The sequence below is a fragment of the Setaria viridis genome, chromosome 8 (assembly GCF_005286985.2).
Source record: "Setaria viridis chromosome 8, Setaria_viridis_v4.0, whole genome shotgun sequence".
Classification (NCBI taxonomy): domain Eukaryota; kingdom Viridiplantae; phylum Streptophyta; class Magnoliopsida; order Poales; family Poaceae; genus Setaria; species Setaria viridis.
Genome location: NC_048270.2, coordinates 39,488,114 through 39,504,889, shown reverse-complemented (window position 1 = coordinate 39,504,889; position 16,776 = coordinate 39,488,114). Strand labels below are relative to the sequence as shown.

Genomic DNA, 16,776 nt, shown 5'->3' with positions numbered 1-16,776 from the left:
TGAGCTCCTGTCTAAGGTTGGTGCCGTAGGCCTCGTTGTAACGTTCCAGAGAGGGTGACAGTTCAGAATCTGCAGAATGAGGTTTTACCCTAAATATTAGAGGAGGTTCCCTGTATATCTCCCAAGGTGCACCAGTGGTTTTTTCCAGCTCCATCAGAAATCTAAATGACGCATCACCACAATCAAAAAATCTCATCCTACGCAAATGTACAACGACATGTTTACCTGGCTTTGTCACCTTCGAAGTAGATGCCTTAATCTCCTTAGCAATGGTATCCACGATCTTCTCCTTCAAAGGTTTGGCCTTGTGCTGTAGAGGGGGTGCAGCAACCTTAGTCTCAGTCTCCTTTGAAGGAACACTAGCCTTGGGGACCGATATAGGGAACATAGACAAGTCCACATCCAAAACAATATCATCATCATCATCAAAGGCTTTGCCGATGTGAGACTTCCTCATAGACTTCTTTTCTTTCATACCGGCCAGCGCGCCGGCAGCCTCGAGTTCGGACTTGGTCGCAACTCGGATGGCTTTAGAGACAGGGGCGCGGAGGATTTTGCAGCCTCGCTCGAGGAACTTTGTCCAATTTTTTCTTACTTCTTCTAATCTTCGAGGCTCGAGGTCTTTAATTTTGCTTTCGCACCTCGAGCACGACCCTTGATTGGCTGTCATCCTTCTTTGAAGTCACTGCCGTGGCCTTAGGAGCGGTGCTCTCGGCCTTTCTCTTTTTCCACCTGCCACTGCTGCCAACCTATTCCGAGCCTGTCGCGCCAGACTCTCGTGCCCATTTCAAGGTCTTGCGAGGTTTGGGATGAGGCTTAACATCGACCCCAAGTTCCTCGAACACACGGTTGACCCGAAGCTCGTGTGCAATGATCTTTCGAGCTAACATCAGCTAAGTCTCAGTACTCGGGCCAATTATATCAACAGCATGCCTCTCAACATCCTCTGCAAAAAGACCGGGGTTGGCATCCACGGGCAGCTCCACTCCAAAGCAAGGGTAGAGGAGCGGGCTAGTACTCCACAGAACGTCTTTTGGCACAATCTCCAATGGACTCCACCCATCAGAAAGGGGCCAAATATTGGCTGCCAAAAACTCTTCAACAAGATCCAGCCGGGTATCGACTTCGAGTCCGGGAGGAAAGCGCCCTTGCACTCCTTGTCTGCCTTGGACCTTGTAAATGCAGGGGTAGTAGCAATATCCATAGGGCCCAGGGGTGCATAGAAGGATAGAAAGATCGGTTGATACCAGACGCATCGGCCCTGTCAATCTTGATATAGAACTAGTAGCTTAGCCAATTGTCTTCTCACCTATTCTTCTGGGCATAAGAAAGCTCAATCCTCTTGATTCCTTGCTTCTCGTCGGCCTTGTACAAATCCTGGTCCTCCGCAGCCTCATTGCGAAGCCCAGCTTGTTTAGTGAACTCTTCTGATGTCATGGGCCTAGCGGTTTGCATAATACGAGCCAGCTGCAAGGCATCGAAACATCATCTCCAAAATGACAAGCAAGGGAAAATCTCACACTAAAAGAGAGACACAAGTAACATTGTTACCTTCGAGATCCTCGAGACCAAGGAGAACAGCATACAATGCATGAATCTTAAAGCACGGAAGCAGTGAGCAAAAGCAGGAGCGCAAGGGTTTTAGCCGCGAGGGTAAAAACGAAAGCGACCCCACCCCCCTCTTTTATAGGCATGGTAAAATGCGTGAAATGGCGCCTATAACCACGAGCTAGATACGAAGGGTCACCCAATAGGAAATCAACACGTAAGACCAAAAAGGTAACTGTCGGCTCATTTCTAACCGATGCTTGAGGGTGATGTTTTTTGGGAGCAGATCCTTAAGTCGCGGGTTCGGTTGTCGGTGTCAAGCCTTGCCCATGAGGGGCTACTGTTGGGGATCGCCCAAAAAGATGGTCACCCTCGAGGTCGTTACATTTAGCGTCAACAGCTTAGCCCCTCAAAATAATTAACCTCGGGTGAGGACCCCTAACCTTGGGTGGTTAATCTGGCGTGGAAAGTAATCATAGCCTTGCTATCCTGAATCTTACCTCGAAGCCCGGAGGCAATCACAGATCGCCAGACACTAACCAAGCTTGACCTCGAGCAGTCGAAGCTAACCTCGAGTGCTGAGTTATTTAGTGTCTCATGCAGGATCGCTGAATCAGGTCAAGGAGCAGGGCGCGAGGCTAGCGTCTCTTAGGTGCGAATCTATGGCGATCATGACTCCCAAAGCTAAGATGGCTTCGGTCACGAGGTCAGGAAGCGTGGAGGCGTTGGAAATGTGAAGGCGTGATTTGTGGAACCATGTGAGAGCGTGAATCATGGAGCTGACTAAAGGCGTGAGAAGCGTGATCCAAGGAGGAGACCAAGTTATACAAGTTACCTCCATGTAAAGCATATTCTAGGATTGTAGTGGGTGAGTGAGGGTAATTGCGGAATGCAAAATGTCCTCCGAGATACTATAAAAGGAGAGCCCTACCCTGATGTAAACATATGTTCATTTCTTTGGAATTGAATTGCATGGACTGCTCAAACCTCATTGTGTTTGAGCCTCCGCGAAGCCTGTTTTCCATTATAATTGGAAACGTTTCTCACCCAAACCAGAACCACCTTACCGCTCATGTCGGACCCACCTATCATGCAATTGAGAGAGGATAAGGTGGAGACCCATAAAAACCACAAGTTAGAAAATGTTTCTACCAAAAAACCAATTCCATTTTTACCGATGTGTTTCCTACCCGCCCCACCGTACGCACTCATCATCTTTCCTCCGTCCCTGTCAGTCACGTCTCCTCTGTTTTCTCCTTTTCCTCTCTGCCGCGCTCCTCTTATTCCCCGGCAACGGCCCAATCCCCGGGTGGATGTGACCCAGCAGTGGCTGCCCCATCCCTGGAATGAGGTGCAGCGCTGGTGTGGGCGCTCTCGGAGGAGGTGGCCATGGCGAACTACACAGGAGCGGTGGCGGCACCCAACGCTCGGCAGTCCCTTTCCTCCCAGCGACGCAAAAGAGCGAACCGGAGTGGTGCATGGTGAAAGGCCCTCGGCAATGGCAGATGGTAGGTAGGAGATGCACCGCTCTCCGTCATGTGAGTCTGTCCCCAACACATCCCATCTCGCCTCTGCCTCGTACTCCACCTCGTGGCTCAATGGAGGTGCTTCCTCGCCGTCAGGCACGCACGCAACTTACTTCACTTCTTGGCTCCCGGTCTCTCCTGTGGCCGGATCGATGCCAGGGCTAATCCTCAATGGGTCTCTACTATGAATTTTAATCAAGGGCGACAGGATCGGAGTTTCGAACATATGACTATCAGGCACACACCAAGGGCTTGTTTGTTTCAAGCCTTTGTTTTTCTGCCTGGGCTAGGCAGACTGCTCACCGCCATAATTTGTGTCAATTTTTTATGTTGAAAGCACTACTAAAGTGTGATCCATTTCAATTAGTTCGAGCTCAAAAGCCTCCATAGATTTGAAATTAAAATTCATCAAAGTTAGATACATTTAGACTTGTGCGAGCTTCTGCTACTGGTCGGATCCGCCGCCACAGTGCCAATGCCAATGCCATATCGCACCATGGGTGCCACCCAGCAGCGTGCATGAACTGCATCAAGTTGCAGAGCCGTCGGTAGCATCCATGAGCTGCCCGTCTACCAGTGCGCCGACCAACTATTGCGAGCGCCGCTGTCACTACACGCAGCTCATCTGAGAGAAAAGCATGCCAATTAATCCAGCACCAAACACATATTTTATTGGAATCTCGATCGTCTCGTGTTCCTCTTGGTACACAACATACATGAGGACAGTGGTATATAGTCGAGATAAAAATTAATATATAATAGCACATGGGCAAATAAAGAAAGTCTGCGTCGGGTGCAGTTTAATAAAAAGGATGATTATTCGATAGGATTCTCTCATAAAAGATCAGATCTGGTCGGTCCTGTCTGATCTGATCTAGTGATGATGCAGAAAAGAAAAAAATAGCATACTCTTCTTGCTGTCTGACGGATCACGACTTCCGAGCTCTACAAAAACTGCAACGAGCTGGTTCTAACTTGTTGCGCTAGCAAGCCGTGTGTTGTGCACACTAGTTGATCAGCCATGGCGGCTCCAGCGCTAGCGCACCTCTACGAACACGCATCTCCAGAGTCCCTAGCCCTCCTCTTCTTCCTCTTCCTCGTCGCCGTGCACTTGGCAACACCAAGGTCAAGAACAGAGAAGCTGCTCCGGAAGCTACCGTCGCCTCCGTTCAAGCTCCCGATCATCGGCCACCTCCACCTCATCGGATCCCTTCCCCACCACTCCCTCCGCGACCTCGCCAAGAGGCACGGGCCCGACGTGATGCTCCTCCGCCTCGGCGCCGTGCCAACGCTCGTCGTCTCCTCCCCACGCGCCGCCAAGGCCGTCCTGCGCACGCACGACCACGTCTTCGCCTCCCGGCCGCACTCCGCGGTGGCCGACGTCCTGTTCTACGGCTGCACCGACGTCGGCTTCGCCCCCTACGGTGAGTACTGGCGCCAGGCCAGGAAGGTGATCACCACCCACCTCCTTACCGCGGCGAAGGTCCGGTCCAACCGCGCCGCCCGCGAGCAGGAGGTCCAGCTGGTTTTAGCCAAGGTGACGGCCGCCGCCGCCATGGGCATCGCGGTCGACGTCAGCAAGCTCTTCAGCTTCTTCGCCAACGACATCGTGTGCCAGGCCGTGACGGGCAGGCTCCCCAGGGAACAAGGTCGGAACCAGCTGTTCCGGGAGCTGTTAGAGACGAACGCCAAGCTCCTGGGGGCATTTAACCTGGACGACTATTTCCCGAGCTTGGCGAGGTTGGACTTGGTATCGGCCAAGGCCGTGAAGCACAGGAAGATATGGGATGACCTTTTGGACAGCCTCATCGACAAGCACAAGACCAAGCCGGTCGATGGTGAGGACGAGGAGGACTTCATCGATGTGCTGCTCTCCGTTCAACAAGAGTACGGCCTGACCAGAGACAACGTCAAGGCAATACTGATGGTATGTTTATTTTTCACGAGAGGTACATATGAGACGTTTCATGGACTAGCTTGGTTAAATTTGATTTGGAGTTCTACTTACCGATATGTTCATGTAGGACATGTTTGAAGCTGGGACGGACACAACCTACATAGCACTAGACTACGCCATGGCTGAGCTGATGCGGAATCCCAAGGTGATGACCAAGCTTCAAGCTGAGGTGCGGGGGTGCGCAACCAAGGGGAAGGAACTGGTCACTGAACAAGACCTGAGCGGCATGAGCTACCTGACGGCGGTGATGAAAGAGTCAATGCGGCTACACGCGCCGGGGCCTCTTTTGATACCCCACTTGTCCATGGCCGAATGGGAGGTGGAGGGATATACCATACCCTCTGGGACACGTGTAATCGTCAACGCGTGGGCTCTAGGCAGGGATTCCACCTACTGGGAGAGTGCAGAGGAGTTCATGCCCGAGCGGTTCATGGAAGAAGCCGTGGATGCTGCTTCTGACTTCCAGGGGAACCACTTCCGTTTCTTGCCGTTTGGGTCTGGGCGAAGGATGTGCCCGGGTATAAACTTCACCACCGCCACTTTCGAAATCATTCTTGCCAACCTCATCTACCACTTCAACTGGGAGCTTCTGCCGGGGTCGACAGGCGTCGATATGTCAGAGTCGTATGGGATGGATGTGCACCGTAAGGAGAAGCTTCTTCTTATCCCTCGCATGGCTCAGGATGTCTAGCTTTCTGAATTATTGTATCACATTTCACACCTGTTTGCAAATAAATATATGTAAGTCAATCTCAGCTGCTATGAACAACAATAAGTGCTTTGTTTCCAACGTAGAGTACTAATGAGAGCTTTGTTTCCTAGAAAAAAGAGATGTGAGTCGATTGAGTAATAAGCATTCTATGCATTTCCATCCATCAACAAATTTTGCCCTTTTAAATTTCTGTTCTTACCTATTCTGGAATTTATCCCCTGTTGTTGCCTTTAGCTTTCACAAATAAGTTTTATAACATATTATATGAGCTCTTTTACGGAACACAACACTAGACTATACTTGTGTTCGAAAATGATTAGTATAAACATATCCGACGGTCAAGATTTATTACATACTACTGAAACCTACGCCTGTGGTATGGGTAGTATACATGAGTAGTATAGGTAGTATAAGGGTATCATGGTAAGAAAACACAAATGGCACCACTATAATTTTATTTTTGATACTAGCAGAAAGTTTAAAAGACCATTCTATTTGAAATATCACTTTTTCCATTGTAATAATTACTAAATTATCCATAATAATGAATAGTTAGATCTTATATATATACTATATACTACTAAGTAGTAGTATTGTGTATCGTAAAAGAGCTCTATCATCTTGGTGTTCATTTTGTAGTAACGAGCCCAGTTTCCTTAAACAAAAGAGATGTGAGACGGTTGAGTGATAAGCACTCTTGACGTGTTGCAAATTTCAGGGAAAATTTGTTCAGGTGTGTGGCTTAGCTATGTTTTGAGGTACCCGCTTTGTTTTGCCATCCGCACTGATTTTTACCTTCTCTTTATCTCTCTTAGGCTCGTCGTGGGCCTTTTGCTTTGCTATGTTTTCGGCTTCGTTTGACGAGGCTAGATGGCGGACATTCTTTTGGCCCGGGGCTACCCCTTTTTCTATGTTCCTTGCCATTTGCTGATCACCGTACACCGTTATGACCCCTTTGAGGGCGGGTATTTTCATGCATAGGTACAACTGCCTGATTGTTGCGTCCATTTTGGTGATGAAGCCACGGCTGAGTATTGCGTTGTAGGGATAATGCATTTCCACTACGTCGATGGTGATGTGTTCTGTCCTCGCATTATCTCGGTCTCCGAACGAGACTGGGAGGGCGATTTTTCCCAAGGCCTTCACGGGCTTTCCGCCGAAGCCAAGGAGCGGGACATCCCCTGGGTCGAGCGTGTTCATGTCAATATTCATTTCTCTGAATGCATTTGAGAAGAGAATGTCCACGGAGCTGCCTGTGTCTACCAAGACTTTCCCCACTGTCCAGCCTGCTATCAGTGCTTTGATGACCAACGCATCGTTGGGCGAGGTTGTCTTGAGGTTGAAATCCTCTCCGGTGAAGGTTATGGGCATGTGTGCCCATTCTGGCTTTGCTGGAGGTCCGTCGGGAATGATCACATTGACCTCTCTGAAGTAGTTCCATTTCTGTCTCTTGCTTTCAAACTCTAGCGAGGAGCCCCCGGTGATTAGCATTATCATCTCGAAGGAGGGCAAGGAATTTTGGTTGCTGTTTTGCGTGTTGGGTTCTGGCTTGGGCATTATAGCTGGCATGCTTGGGGCTTCTGAGGCGGGTTGGGATTGGGGTGCTGTGGAATTGTTTGGTGGTAGGGTTGTATGTGCAGTGGAAGAGGCCAATTTATTGGTTGCGGGAAGTTGGCGAAGCTGGGTTGATTGTGGTAGAAGGTTGGGTGTGGGTAAAATGCTGTGTGGTGGATTGTTTTGGGTGTCTGCGCAGCTGTCCTTGCAGCTTCTTCTGCAGCTTTTCTCTCTTCCTGCTTCTTTTTGGGGCACCACTCTGTGTTGTGATGATTCTGATGGCCGTGGTTGACACAGTAAAACGACTTTGGTTGTTTGCCTCGACCTCGTCCTTTGCCAGAGTGGCCCCCTCTTTGGGTGTTGTTGTTTTGGCTTTGGCTCTGGTTTTGGTTTTGGCTTCCCTCAATGTTCATGATGCGGTTTTGGTTTTGGTTTGGGTTTTGAGGCTTGTTGTAAGGCGAAGGTTGCCAGCTTCAGTTTTGGTTTGTTTGTCTCTCTTTGTTACGTTCCGCCACTCTTCTGCGGTGGTCCTCATCGGACCTGATGTATTCATCGAGTTTGCTGAAGAGGGCAGTCATGGTTTTAGGCTCCTTCCTTGACAGTTTTGAGGCTGTTGGGCCGGGGGTTAGGCCCGCGATGCAAGCGGATATTGCTACAGACTCCTCAATGTGCGGTGCTTGAGAACAAAGTTGAACGTATCTTCTTACATACTCTGCAAGCGGTTCCTTGTCCTTTTGCTTGCACTGAAAGAGGTCTGCCTGGGCCGTGTGAGGGTGGTGGAAACCCTGGAAATTTTGAGTGACCTTCGTCTTGAGGTCGTGCCAGCTGATCACCGTGTGTGGAGGGAGCAGCGAATACCAATTTAGCGCTGCACCCTCGCAGGCAATTATGAAGGATTTGGTGAGCACGACATCATCCCCTCCGGCCGAAGCTACTGCAGCTTCATAACTCATTAAGAATTGCCGCGGGTCGGTGCGCCCGTTGAATTTGGGCAAGGTGGTTGGTTTGTAGGTCGTCGGCCATGGTGCAGTTTGTAGCCCTATTGAGAGCGGTGAAGTTGGGTCGACAACAAGGGACACCCCTGGTGAGTGGTGCTGGATGCCTTGGCCGAAGTTGATGCTGGGTTGAAGCTGTGCTTGATCGACAGTGGGACTTTGATAAAAATAAGTTGCGGCCTGGTTTGCATTCTCGAGGGGGCTTTCGAGCTCTGCGACTTCTTTCTGTAGTGCTTCTAGTTGCCGCCTAGCCTCGTTCAACTTTGATAGACTGGCCGCAGCCTCTTTCTGGTGTTGCACTTGTCGTGCCAACTGTTCCTTCTTTCTTTTGACCTCTTCTATCTCTCGGAGAACTGAGTCTAGTTCATTGTTTAGGCTAGATGGGCCAGTAGCTTCGGGTGTTGCAGACTGGTGAGCATCAACGCGGTTGGCAGCTTCGTTTGCAACAGGTTGGTGGCTTTGGTGGTTGACTTCGTTTGCGGGCTGGTTGCTCATTGCCTTGGCCCTTAGGGCTTTCTCGACTCTTGCAAGACGCTCCGCCTTGTCGGGGAGGATTTGATGTGTGGCTTCGGGGGCCGTGCGCTAGTTGGCTTCTTCTGTGTTGTCTTCCCTATGAGTTGCAGGTCTCTTTTTGCGTTGTGGTGGCATCGTGGGCTGTTTAACGAGTTAAACCACGGTGGGCGCCAAATGTTGGGGGATTCCCAGACAATGATGAGAATACAGTGAACGAAGATAACAGTGGTTCATACAGACATTACAATGGCTATCCTAACAAAGATTCGTGTCCTTAGGGAGGACGGTTCGCCTCCCTTTATAGAGCCATAAAGTTACATTTCCGCATCCCCGTTATACCCATACTCAACCACTACATCCCAAGAATATTCCGTACAAGACAGTAACTTGGTTCTCATTCGAGACGTCGCTGTCACGGTAAAATTACATATACAGCCTTATACTAGATTCCTATTGCAGAGCCATCCTGCTGTAAAGCGGTTTCAGGGCCACCTTGACTGTCTTCTTTTTCGTTTGTAGGCTTCGTTAAGGCCGGGCAGCCTTCAGTTGACTTCCCACCCTCTTTAGTCGGAGCCAATTGACTTCGCCTTTCGGTTATGTAGTCTTCACGAAGCCAAAAACGCTGGGAGCTCCGGGGGGGGGCTTAACTTCGCGAGTTCTTTCCTGCAAAACAACAAAATGGACACCTTCATAATAGTCGACTTCGGTCACTTGCTAACTTCGTAAGGAGGGGGCAAGTGATGAGGTTAGAATTGGTTCAAAGAAAAGGATCCCCGCTGGCGCCGCTCGGGGTGTGTTATGGGGCGGTCCCCAACAGCGTCCATTTGTTTCGCCTGATGTTTCTTTTGTATTAACGAGCTTGGTTATGACGGGTCCCTTCCATTGTGAGTTGTGACGGCCCCCTTCCAGGAATCCATGCCTACCATCGATTTTTTACAAGTATCATAACATACTTAAAATTCAATCGGCCTGCTCCGTAGAAGCAGCCGCTTCTCCAGAAATAGAATCCAATATCGGCAGTAGCACTTATGTATATTGTGTCGCATACATGGTCATAGTGAATGTTCATGGTTCAGATGGATTGACTATTGCATTCATGGTGTGCTCTAACTACGTATACGAATGGAAGCAATAATAGAATGCTCAGCTTCTGTTGCTGGCCATGCATGGTATAGCACTAGCAATGAGCAATAACTAACAACCGGTGGCGATCAAGTTGTTGGCCTTCTCCTTGAGAAGCTCCCACGCGGCCCGGACGTGCCGCATCTCTGTCATTGACCCACCCACGGCTAGGCGGATCACAAACTTGTCGTCCACGACGAAGTGCGTCATGAACGCCCGGCCGCTTGCATTCACCGCTGCGAGGAGGTCGCGATTCAGGGCCTCCACAGCTTTATCCGCCATGAACCGCGGGCGGAGGCGGAAGCACACCAAGGAGAAGTTCCTTGGCACCACGACCTCAAACCGCTCGTCCGCCGCCACGACGTGCTCGAACCACTCTGCCATCTGGATGTGCCTCCGTATGTGCGTGCGCATTCCCGCCGCTCCATAGCGCCGTAGCACCACCCAGAGTTTGATGGCACGGAAGCGGCGTGACAGCGCGATCTGCCAGTCCTTGTAGTCGACCGTTTCCGCCATGTTAGACGCGGTGCCGACATTCTTGAGGTACTCCGGGTCAGTGGACAGTGCGTCGGTCATGGTGGTAGGGTTCGCCACCCAGAGGCAGCAGCAGTCCATGTTGGTGAGGAACCACTTATGTGGGTTCATGCTCACCGAGTCCGCGAGCTCGGCGCCGTCGAGGTGACCTTGGAACTCCGGGCAAATGGCTGCGCTTCCGGCGTAGGCTGCGTCGATGTGCAGCCAGGTTCCTGTAAAACATGTATACTTGTCAGATGGTTATAGGAACTGATTGTTGATTGTTAAGTGAGCATGAATCGTGACTTGTGACCGCATAGCGCATTCCATTTCTACGTATTTAGTGTCACCGTATGGGTGATTAGCGTATAAGAGAGGGAGGTTGAATGAATTACCATAACGCCGGGCAACGTGGCCGAGCTCGCGCACTCGGTCAATGGCCCCCAGACCAGTAGTGCCGACGGTGGCGCAGAGGTAAAGGGGAACCAGCCCGCGGGCGACGTCTTCCTCGATTGCTCTTTGGACGATGGTGGCGGTGAGGCCGTATCCCGAGTTTGCCGAAGTCCGCAGGATGCGGAAGTTTGCTGGAGGGATGCCGACGATGCTCGCGCCCTTCTGGAAGGTTGCGTGGGTCTGGTCCGAGGCATACACGACAAGCTTGAGGATGCCCTCATGTCCGAGCTTGCTGAGTGCACGGTCGCGCGCGGCAGCGAGAGTGCACACCACCGCCTCGCACGTGCTCCCATGCAGGACACCGCCTCCTCCTCCCTTGAAGTGGAAGCGCTCCGGTAGGCCGAGAAGGCTAGCCATCCAGTCAACCACGACCTGCTCCAGCTCAGTGGCCACCGGTGACGCCGTCCAGACGAACGGGACGACGTTGAGACCAGCCGACAACATCTCCCCGGCGAACCCTGCGGTGCTTGCATTCGCCGGGAAATAGGCAAAGAAGCTAGGGCTCTGCCAATGTGTGAGGCCGGGGAGGATATCCCGCTGCACATCATCCAGTATGCGATCCATGGAGTCGCCCAACTCCGGGGCTGCCTCCGGAAGAAGCTTACGGATGGTCCCTGGCTGGGTGTTGGCCATGACCGGATACTTATCGACGTTGCGGTAGTAGTCGGCGAGGAAGTCGACCACGGCACTGGACTCCCCAGCGAATGAATCGGGGTTCAGTGGCATCATGGCTTCAAGTGGAAGGCTACCCATGGCCACGCAAGAAAACTGATTTCAAGGGGAAATTAGCTAGCTAGATAGCGTTCACTGCAGTACTGAAGGACTAATGAGTGATTTGGTTTCGAAGCCAACTTCTGGTTCCTATGTATAGACTGTGCATTCTGCCATGTGCACCACGAACACAGGTCACAGGAAAGACACTGACGGCATGCTCTACTACCTACCTTCCTGGTGACTCGCATTTTTTCTACAATCGTTTGTAACGTTTCCAATCTTTACAAGTAATAATTAATGATTATCATATCCCTGCAGAAACTATAATAAACTATGTATAATATGGGTGCATGCGGTCATCATGTGCGCATGTCGGAGAAGGTGCTCACGCGGTTGTGTCAGGAGCTCTGGGTGTCACATGTTGCAGACAGATGAAATTGCTTCCGTTCACAATCTCAGACATTTCCGTATGATGAAATATAATGTGCAAGCCAGTGGATTGCAGGTAAACTAGTATACAAAAAGTAGAGTGGATCGAAGGCTTAGGTATTAAATTTCTTTGCAGTTTTTTAGATAGTATTTTTCCACTAGGCATGCTCAAGAATAAAATATGAGCCCTATTCCTAAGACCACGTTTCCATATTTGAAGATACTAAATTACTTTTTTATGCATATATAAATCTTAAGATTAAATAAAATAATAACAAAAACCAAGAATAGGGCAGTTTATTTGTGAGCAATACTTATTTTCTATATATGTTGTACTACAAAAATACGATTTCCCAAGAAATTTTTTAGAAGAAATAACTAAAATCCTCAATACTAGTAAAATTATGATTTTGTTTGCACACGTATTGTACATATGGTCCTCAAATTTTGACTTGCGCGCGGGGTTGGGGTGGGGTTGCTGAAGTGCCTCCACGATACCCATAGGGTGAGACAAAGAACGACCAAGGGGAGCCACGTAGATTCTGCGAGTGCCGCTTGCGTCTTCCCTCTACGGTCGGCCAGCTCGTGTTCTTGCTCCGGCCACCCGAGCCATGATAATGTATTCTTGAAAAATAGTTGTGCAGTAGCGAAGCCATGTCCATCACGCACGTGGACCCTCGCGCTGAATCTCAAGGGTTAAAGAAACCATCTCAACCTTGATCTAATGCAAAACAGATTCTCAAAGGGCACAAGGTGCTTCTCTGAAAGTTTCAATAGGACTGCCACTCCTCGTGCGCCGACCATCTCCAGTGTCGTGAATTGATTATATTTGCGGATTCCAAATCGATTAGACTGCAGACAAAACAATATAGTATTCAGCCTCGTGCATCACGATCTTATTAGGAGGGAGGTTTTGCATGGGGTACACAATCACTACCACGCTAGCTGCTAGCTCTCACAGGTCACGTCACACCATACAAGCAATCCCATACTTGTCAAAGAATGCATGATTTTCAGGTTGGTGAACAAAGCCTAGCTCGAAGCTCTATATAAACGGCCCCTTTCGCCTCATCGATCATTCAGCCACCAGCAATCACAACAACAAGGTACACACACCTTCATCAGTTAGTTGAGCTCCAATCCCGGGAGGTAGATGGGTTCCGCCGCGGACATGGCCATAGCCGACGAGGAGACATGCATGCACGCTCTGCAGCTAGTGTCGTCGGCCATCCTGCCGATGACGCTAAGAACTGCCATTGAGCTGGGCCTGCTCGAGACCCTTGTGGGCGCCAGCGGGAAGGCTCTCACTCCCAAGGAGGTGGCTGCGAAGCTGCCTTCCAAGGCCAACCCCGCCGCGCCGTCCATGGTGGATCGCTTGCTGCGACTGCTGGCGTCCTACAAAGTTGTGTCCTGCGTGGTGGAGGAGGCCGAGGATGGCAGCCTGTGCCGCCAGTACAGCGCCGCGCCAGTGTGCAAGTGGCTCACCCCCAACGAGGATGGTGTCTCCATGGCTCCGTTCCACCTCCTCGCCAACGACAAGCTCTTCATGCACGCCTGGAGCTACATGACGGACGCGGTCCTTGAGGGTGGCAGCCCATTCAACAGGGCGTTTGGGACGCCTTCCTGGTTCGACTACGCCGGTACTGACGCACGCTTCAACGGGGTCTTCAATGAGGCCATGAAGCAGCATTCCGTCATCCTCACCAAGAAGCTCTTGGAGCTCTACACGGGCTTCGACGGCATCCGCACCCTCGTCGACGTTGGCGGCGGCCTCGGCTCCACCATCCATGCCATCACCTCCAGGTACCCGACCATTCAAGGGATCAACTTCGACCTTCCCCACGTCATCTCCGAGGCGCCGGCCTACCCCGACGTGCAGGTGCAGCACGTGGGAGGCGACATGTTTGAGAAGGTGCCCTCCGGCGACGCCATCCTCATGAAGTGGATCCTCAATTGCTGGGGCGACAACCACTGCGCCAAGCTGCTCAAGAACTGCTACGAGGCGCTGCCTCCGCACGGCAAGCTCATCAGTGTCGAGTGCATCCTGCCGGTGAACCCGGATGCCACAAACAGCGCGCAGGGGTTGATCGGCGTCGACGTGTGCCTGCTCGCGTACAGCCCCGACGGCAAGGAGAGGTACGAGAGGGAGTTTGTGCAGCTCGCCAAGGGCGCCGGGTTTACCAGCGTCAAGTCCACCTACATCTACGCCAACTTCTGGGCCATCGAGTATACCAAGTAGCCGCCATTGTCGTTGTTGCTGGGCTGGCTGGTGCCTCCATATATTCTGCATAAAAAACTAGAATAACATGTCCGCATTGCTTTCTTGGGTTTGTTTCCCTGTTGCCGGCGCTACAGCTCGCATGGTGTGTCCTGTAACCTCCACGTCCATACTAATTGGAATAAAATGAAGGAACAGCAGCCGTTTCGTTTCTCTCGTGGTTTTGCATTGCTCTATGATCATGGTGCAGATGGATGACTATTGCCTTCATGGTGCTAAAGCAAATTGAAAGGAATCGATGCTCGTACCCTAAGAAGGGGAGGGGTGAATTAGGCTAGCTTAGAATCCTTGGCCTATGACTTCCACTACTTGCTTCCAAACATAAACTCGATCATGTGCATCTATGGTTGATCTAGTGAAACTTCCCACCCACAAAGAGTTTTGCAACCTAGAGCCAATCCTAACAAGGTACTACTCTGGAAAGTAATTAAAGGCACTCAAGTTGCGAGAATGTAGTGCGGAAATGTAAAGGAGTGGGTTAGGAAAGATGCAAACCCAGCACGATGATTTATCACATGGTATCGGTAGCCAAATGCCACCCATAGTCCATGCGTTGGAGCTCCACCAAGGACATGCTCCTGCTCACCAAGTCTCTCCCGGTCAAGGTCTTGGGCTCGCTACAAAGGCTCTAGCCAAGCCGGATGACAAGCTATCCACAAACGCAAGGCTCACTACTACCCCCCTTCGGTCACCTTGACGTCGTCTCCACCATGGAGCTGCTCCACGAAGGAAGGAGTCTTCTTGTCCCCCGCATCCGGCTGTCGACGCTGCTCCACACCGAGCTGGGGTGTCGAAGACTTGCCGGAGAGCCACCAAGACCCCAAGGCGCCGGCGCCCCAAGCTTACAATAGTGGATCACTCCTTGAACCAATCACAAGGTAGCAACACCTTGCTCTACTCTCTCTAGGCCTATCCTAGAGCTAATCAATCTCTTAGCTCGTGCTAAGCCTTGGATTATCGCTTTTGCACTTTTGGTGGCATGGATGTGTTCTTGATGGGCCTTGGTCTTCAATCGATGTATGGACAATCCAGCACCTCTAAATGGGCGAGTGGAGAGGGCATAAATAGCCCATGGATCTCAAAGAGCCTTCGCTACAACAGCTAGTAAAATATGTGAGCATTGGATGATCCGATGGTCACTTGAGATAGGCATCGGATCATCTGGTGCCCTGTAACACCAAAATTTTTTAAAGAATTTAAATACACTAAAATTTGCTCAATTAGGATGTCATTTAAATTTCTAGGCATTTAATTTTATTTTCTCTAAATTAAATTAAACCATCATAGGAGTTCTTTGTGCATTGCATGCTGGTGCATTTATTTTGATTGCTTGTGTTTGAACCAAAATTGAATCTCAAATTGCATTTCAATTTTAAAAATCTTTCTTTTCCTCTTTTCTCTTCCTCCTCCTGGGCTGCATCCTTCTCCTCCTCCTTTCTCTTTCAGCCCGGATCCTATTTGTTGGGATACAAGGTAGGCTACACTAGCGCAAATCAAAATTTCTACCGCGTAAAACCAGGAAGAACTGCCGTATAAGGATCACGGGATTACCACTCGACGCACTACTGGTGCGGAAGATGTAGATATGCGTCGATGCAGTGAAGACAATCACGTAGTCGTACGTATCCGATCAACGTAGTTGTACGTAGTCGATCACGTCAACGTCCAGTAGCTTCTCAGCAGCTCGTCCACGTGCAGCAAGATCGCCTCCCGTGCCGCGGCTCGTCGCCGGCTCGTCGGCGGCTCGTCGGCGGCTCGTCCAAGTGCTGCAGGCGCAACACCTCCAAGGTATCCACACGTGCAGGGAGGAAGCGTCGCAAGCCGGACTGCTAGATCCGCGAGTTGCAACAGGCGAGGGCGTGGGAGGCGCGGCAGGTGTGTTTCGCCAAAAGGTGTAAACCCTAGGACGCCCCCACCCCTCTATTTATAGAGGTTCCTAACGGGCCTCTAGGTCCGAGGCCCATTAGTACTTCTAAACCTAATCCAACTCGGATCAGATCCGAATTGGGCTTCCAGCCCCTTAAGTGTGTGACCCTATGGGTTCGGATACGTATAGACATGGCCCAAGTACTCCTACTCGGCCCAATAGTCGGTAGCGGCCTCTAGCAAGACATGCCAACTCCTATACGCACACGAAGATCATATCAGACGAACCATCACAACATAATATACATGCTATTCCCTTTGCCTCACGATATTTGGTCTAGCTTCAAGCCGGCCGCTCTTTCTCGATCCTGTGATTCGGAATCCCTTTGTAGGTCAACTCTTAACCGTACGTAGCATGGCCATGCATTTTCGGATCCGATCACTCGAGGGGCCCAGAGATATCACTCTCAATCAGAGAGGGGCAAATCCCATCTTGATTGACCATGTCTCATAGCATGCTTCTTGACAAACCCGAAAGCTACCTTTATAACTACCCTGTTATGGCGTAGCGTTTGATAGCCCCTAAGTAAGTCGAT

The 16,776-nt window shown here is 50.7% G+C and overlaps 3 protein-coding genes across 3 annotated transcripts; 2 read left to right on the top strand and 1 right to left on the bottom strand.

Annotated features, from left to right (window-relative positions):
• The first annotated feature begins 4,002 nt into the window (after window positions 1–4,002).
• On the top strand, window positions 4,003–5,786 carry LOC117833675 (indole-2-monooxygenase). Its single transcript, XM_034713262.2, has 2 exons — window positions 4,003–5,001; window positions 5,099–5,786. Exons 1-2 carry the CDS (start codon window positions 4,096–4,098, stop codon window positions 5,720–5,722), a joined length of 1,530 nt encoding a protein of 509 aa, XP_034569153.1. The 5' UTR covers window positions 4,003–4,095; the 3' UTR covers window positions 5,723–5,786.
• A 4,213-nt stretch (window positions 5,787–9,999) lies between these two features.
• LOC117833981 (tyrosine decarboxylase 1-like) lies at window positions 10,000–11,848 on the bottom strand. Its single transcript, XM_072290345.1, has 2 exons — window positions 10,836–11,848; window positions 10,000–10,673 (listed from the first exon to the last, which is right to left on the bottom strand). The coding sequence occupies exons 1-2, from the start codon at window positions 11,644–11,646 to the stop codon at window positions 10,000–10,002; spliced, it is 1,485 nt and encodes a 494-aa protein (XP_072146446.1). The 5' UTR covers window positions 11,647–11,848.
• Window positions 11,849–12,968: 1,120 nt separating this feature from the next.
• On the top strand, window positions 12,969–14,467 carry LOC117866932 (tricetin 3',4',5'-O-trimethyltransferase). The gene has a single exon (XM_034751234.2). It carries the CDS (start codon window positions 13,190–13,192, stop codon window positions 14,273–14,275), a length of 1,086 nt encoding a protein of 361 aa, XP_034607125.1. The 5' UTR covers window positions 12,969–13,189; the 3' UTR covers window positions 14,276–14,467.
• Window positions 14,468–16,776: the final 2,309 nt, after the last annotated feature.

Excerpts from the sequence above, each read along its gene's own strand:
- LOC117833981 (XM_072290345.1), bottom strand. The coding sequence starts at position 11,646 with ATGGGTAGCCTTCCACTTGAAGCCATGATGCCACTGAACCCCGATTCA. Across the intron at positions 10,674-10,835 it reads CCACGTTGCCCGGCGTTATG|GAACCTGGCTGCACATCGAC; the intron begins GTAATTCATTCA and ends CATGTTTTACAG.
- LOC117833675 (XM_034713262.2), top strand. The coding sequence starts at position 4,096 with ATGGCGGCTCCAGCGCTAGCGCACCTCTACGAACACGCATCTCCAGAG. Across the intron at positions 5,002-5,098 it reads ACGTCAAGGCAATACTGATG|GACATGTTTGAAGCTGGGAC; the intron begins GTATGTTTATTT and ends ATGTTCATGTAG.
- LOC117866932 (XM_034751234.2), top strand. The coding sequence starts at position 13,190 with ATGGGTTCCGCCGCGGACATGGCCATAGCCGACGAGGAGACATGCATG.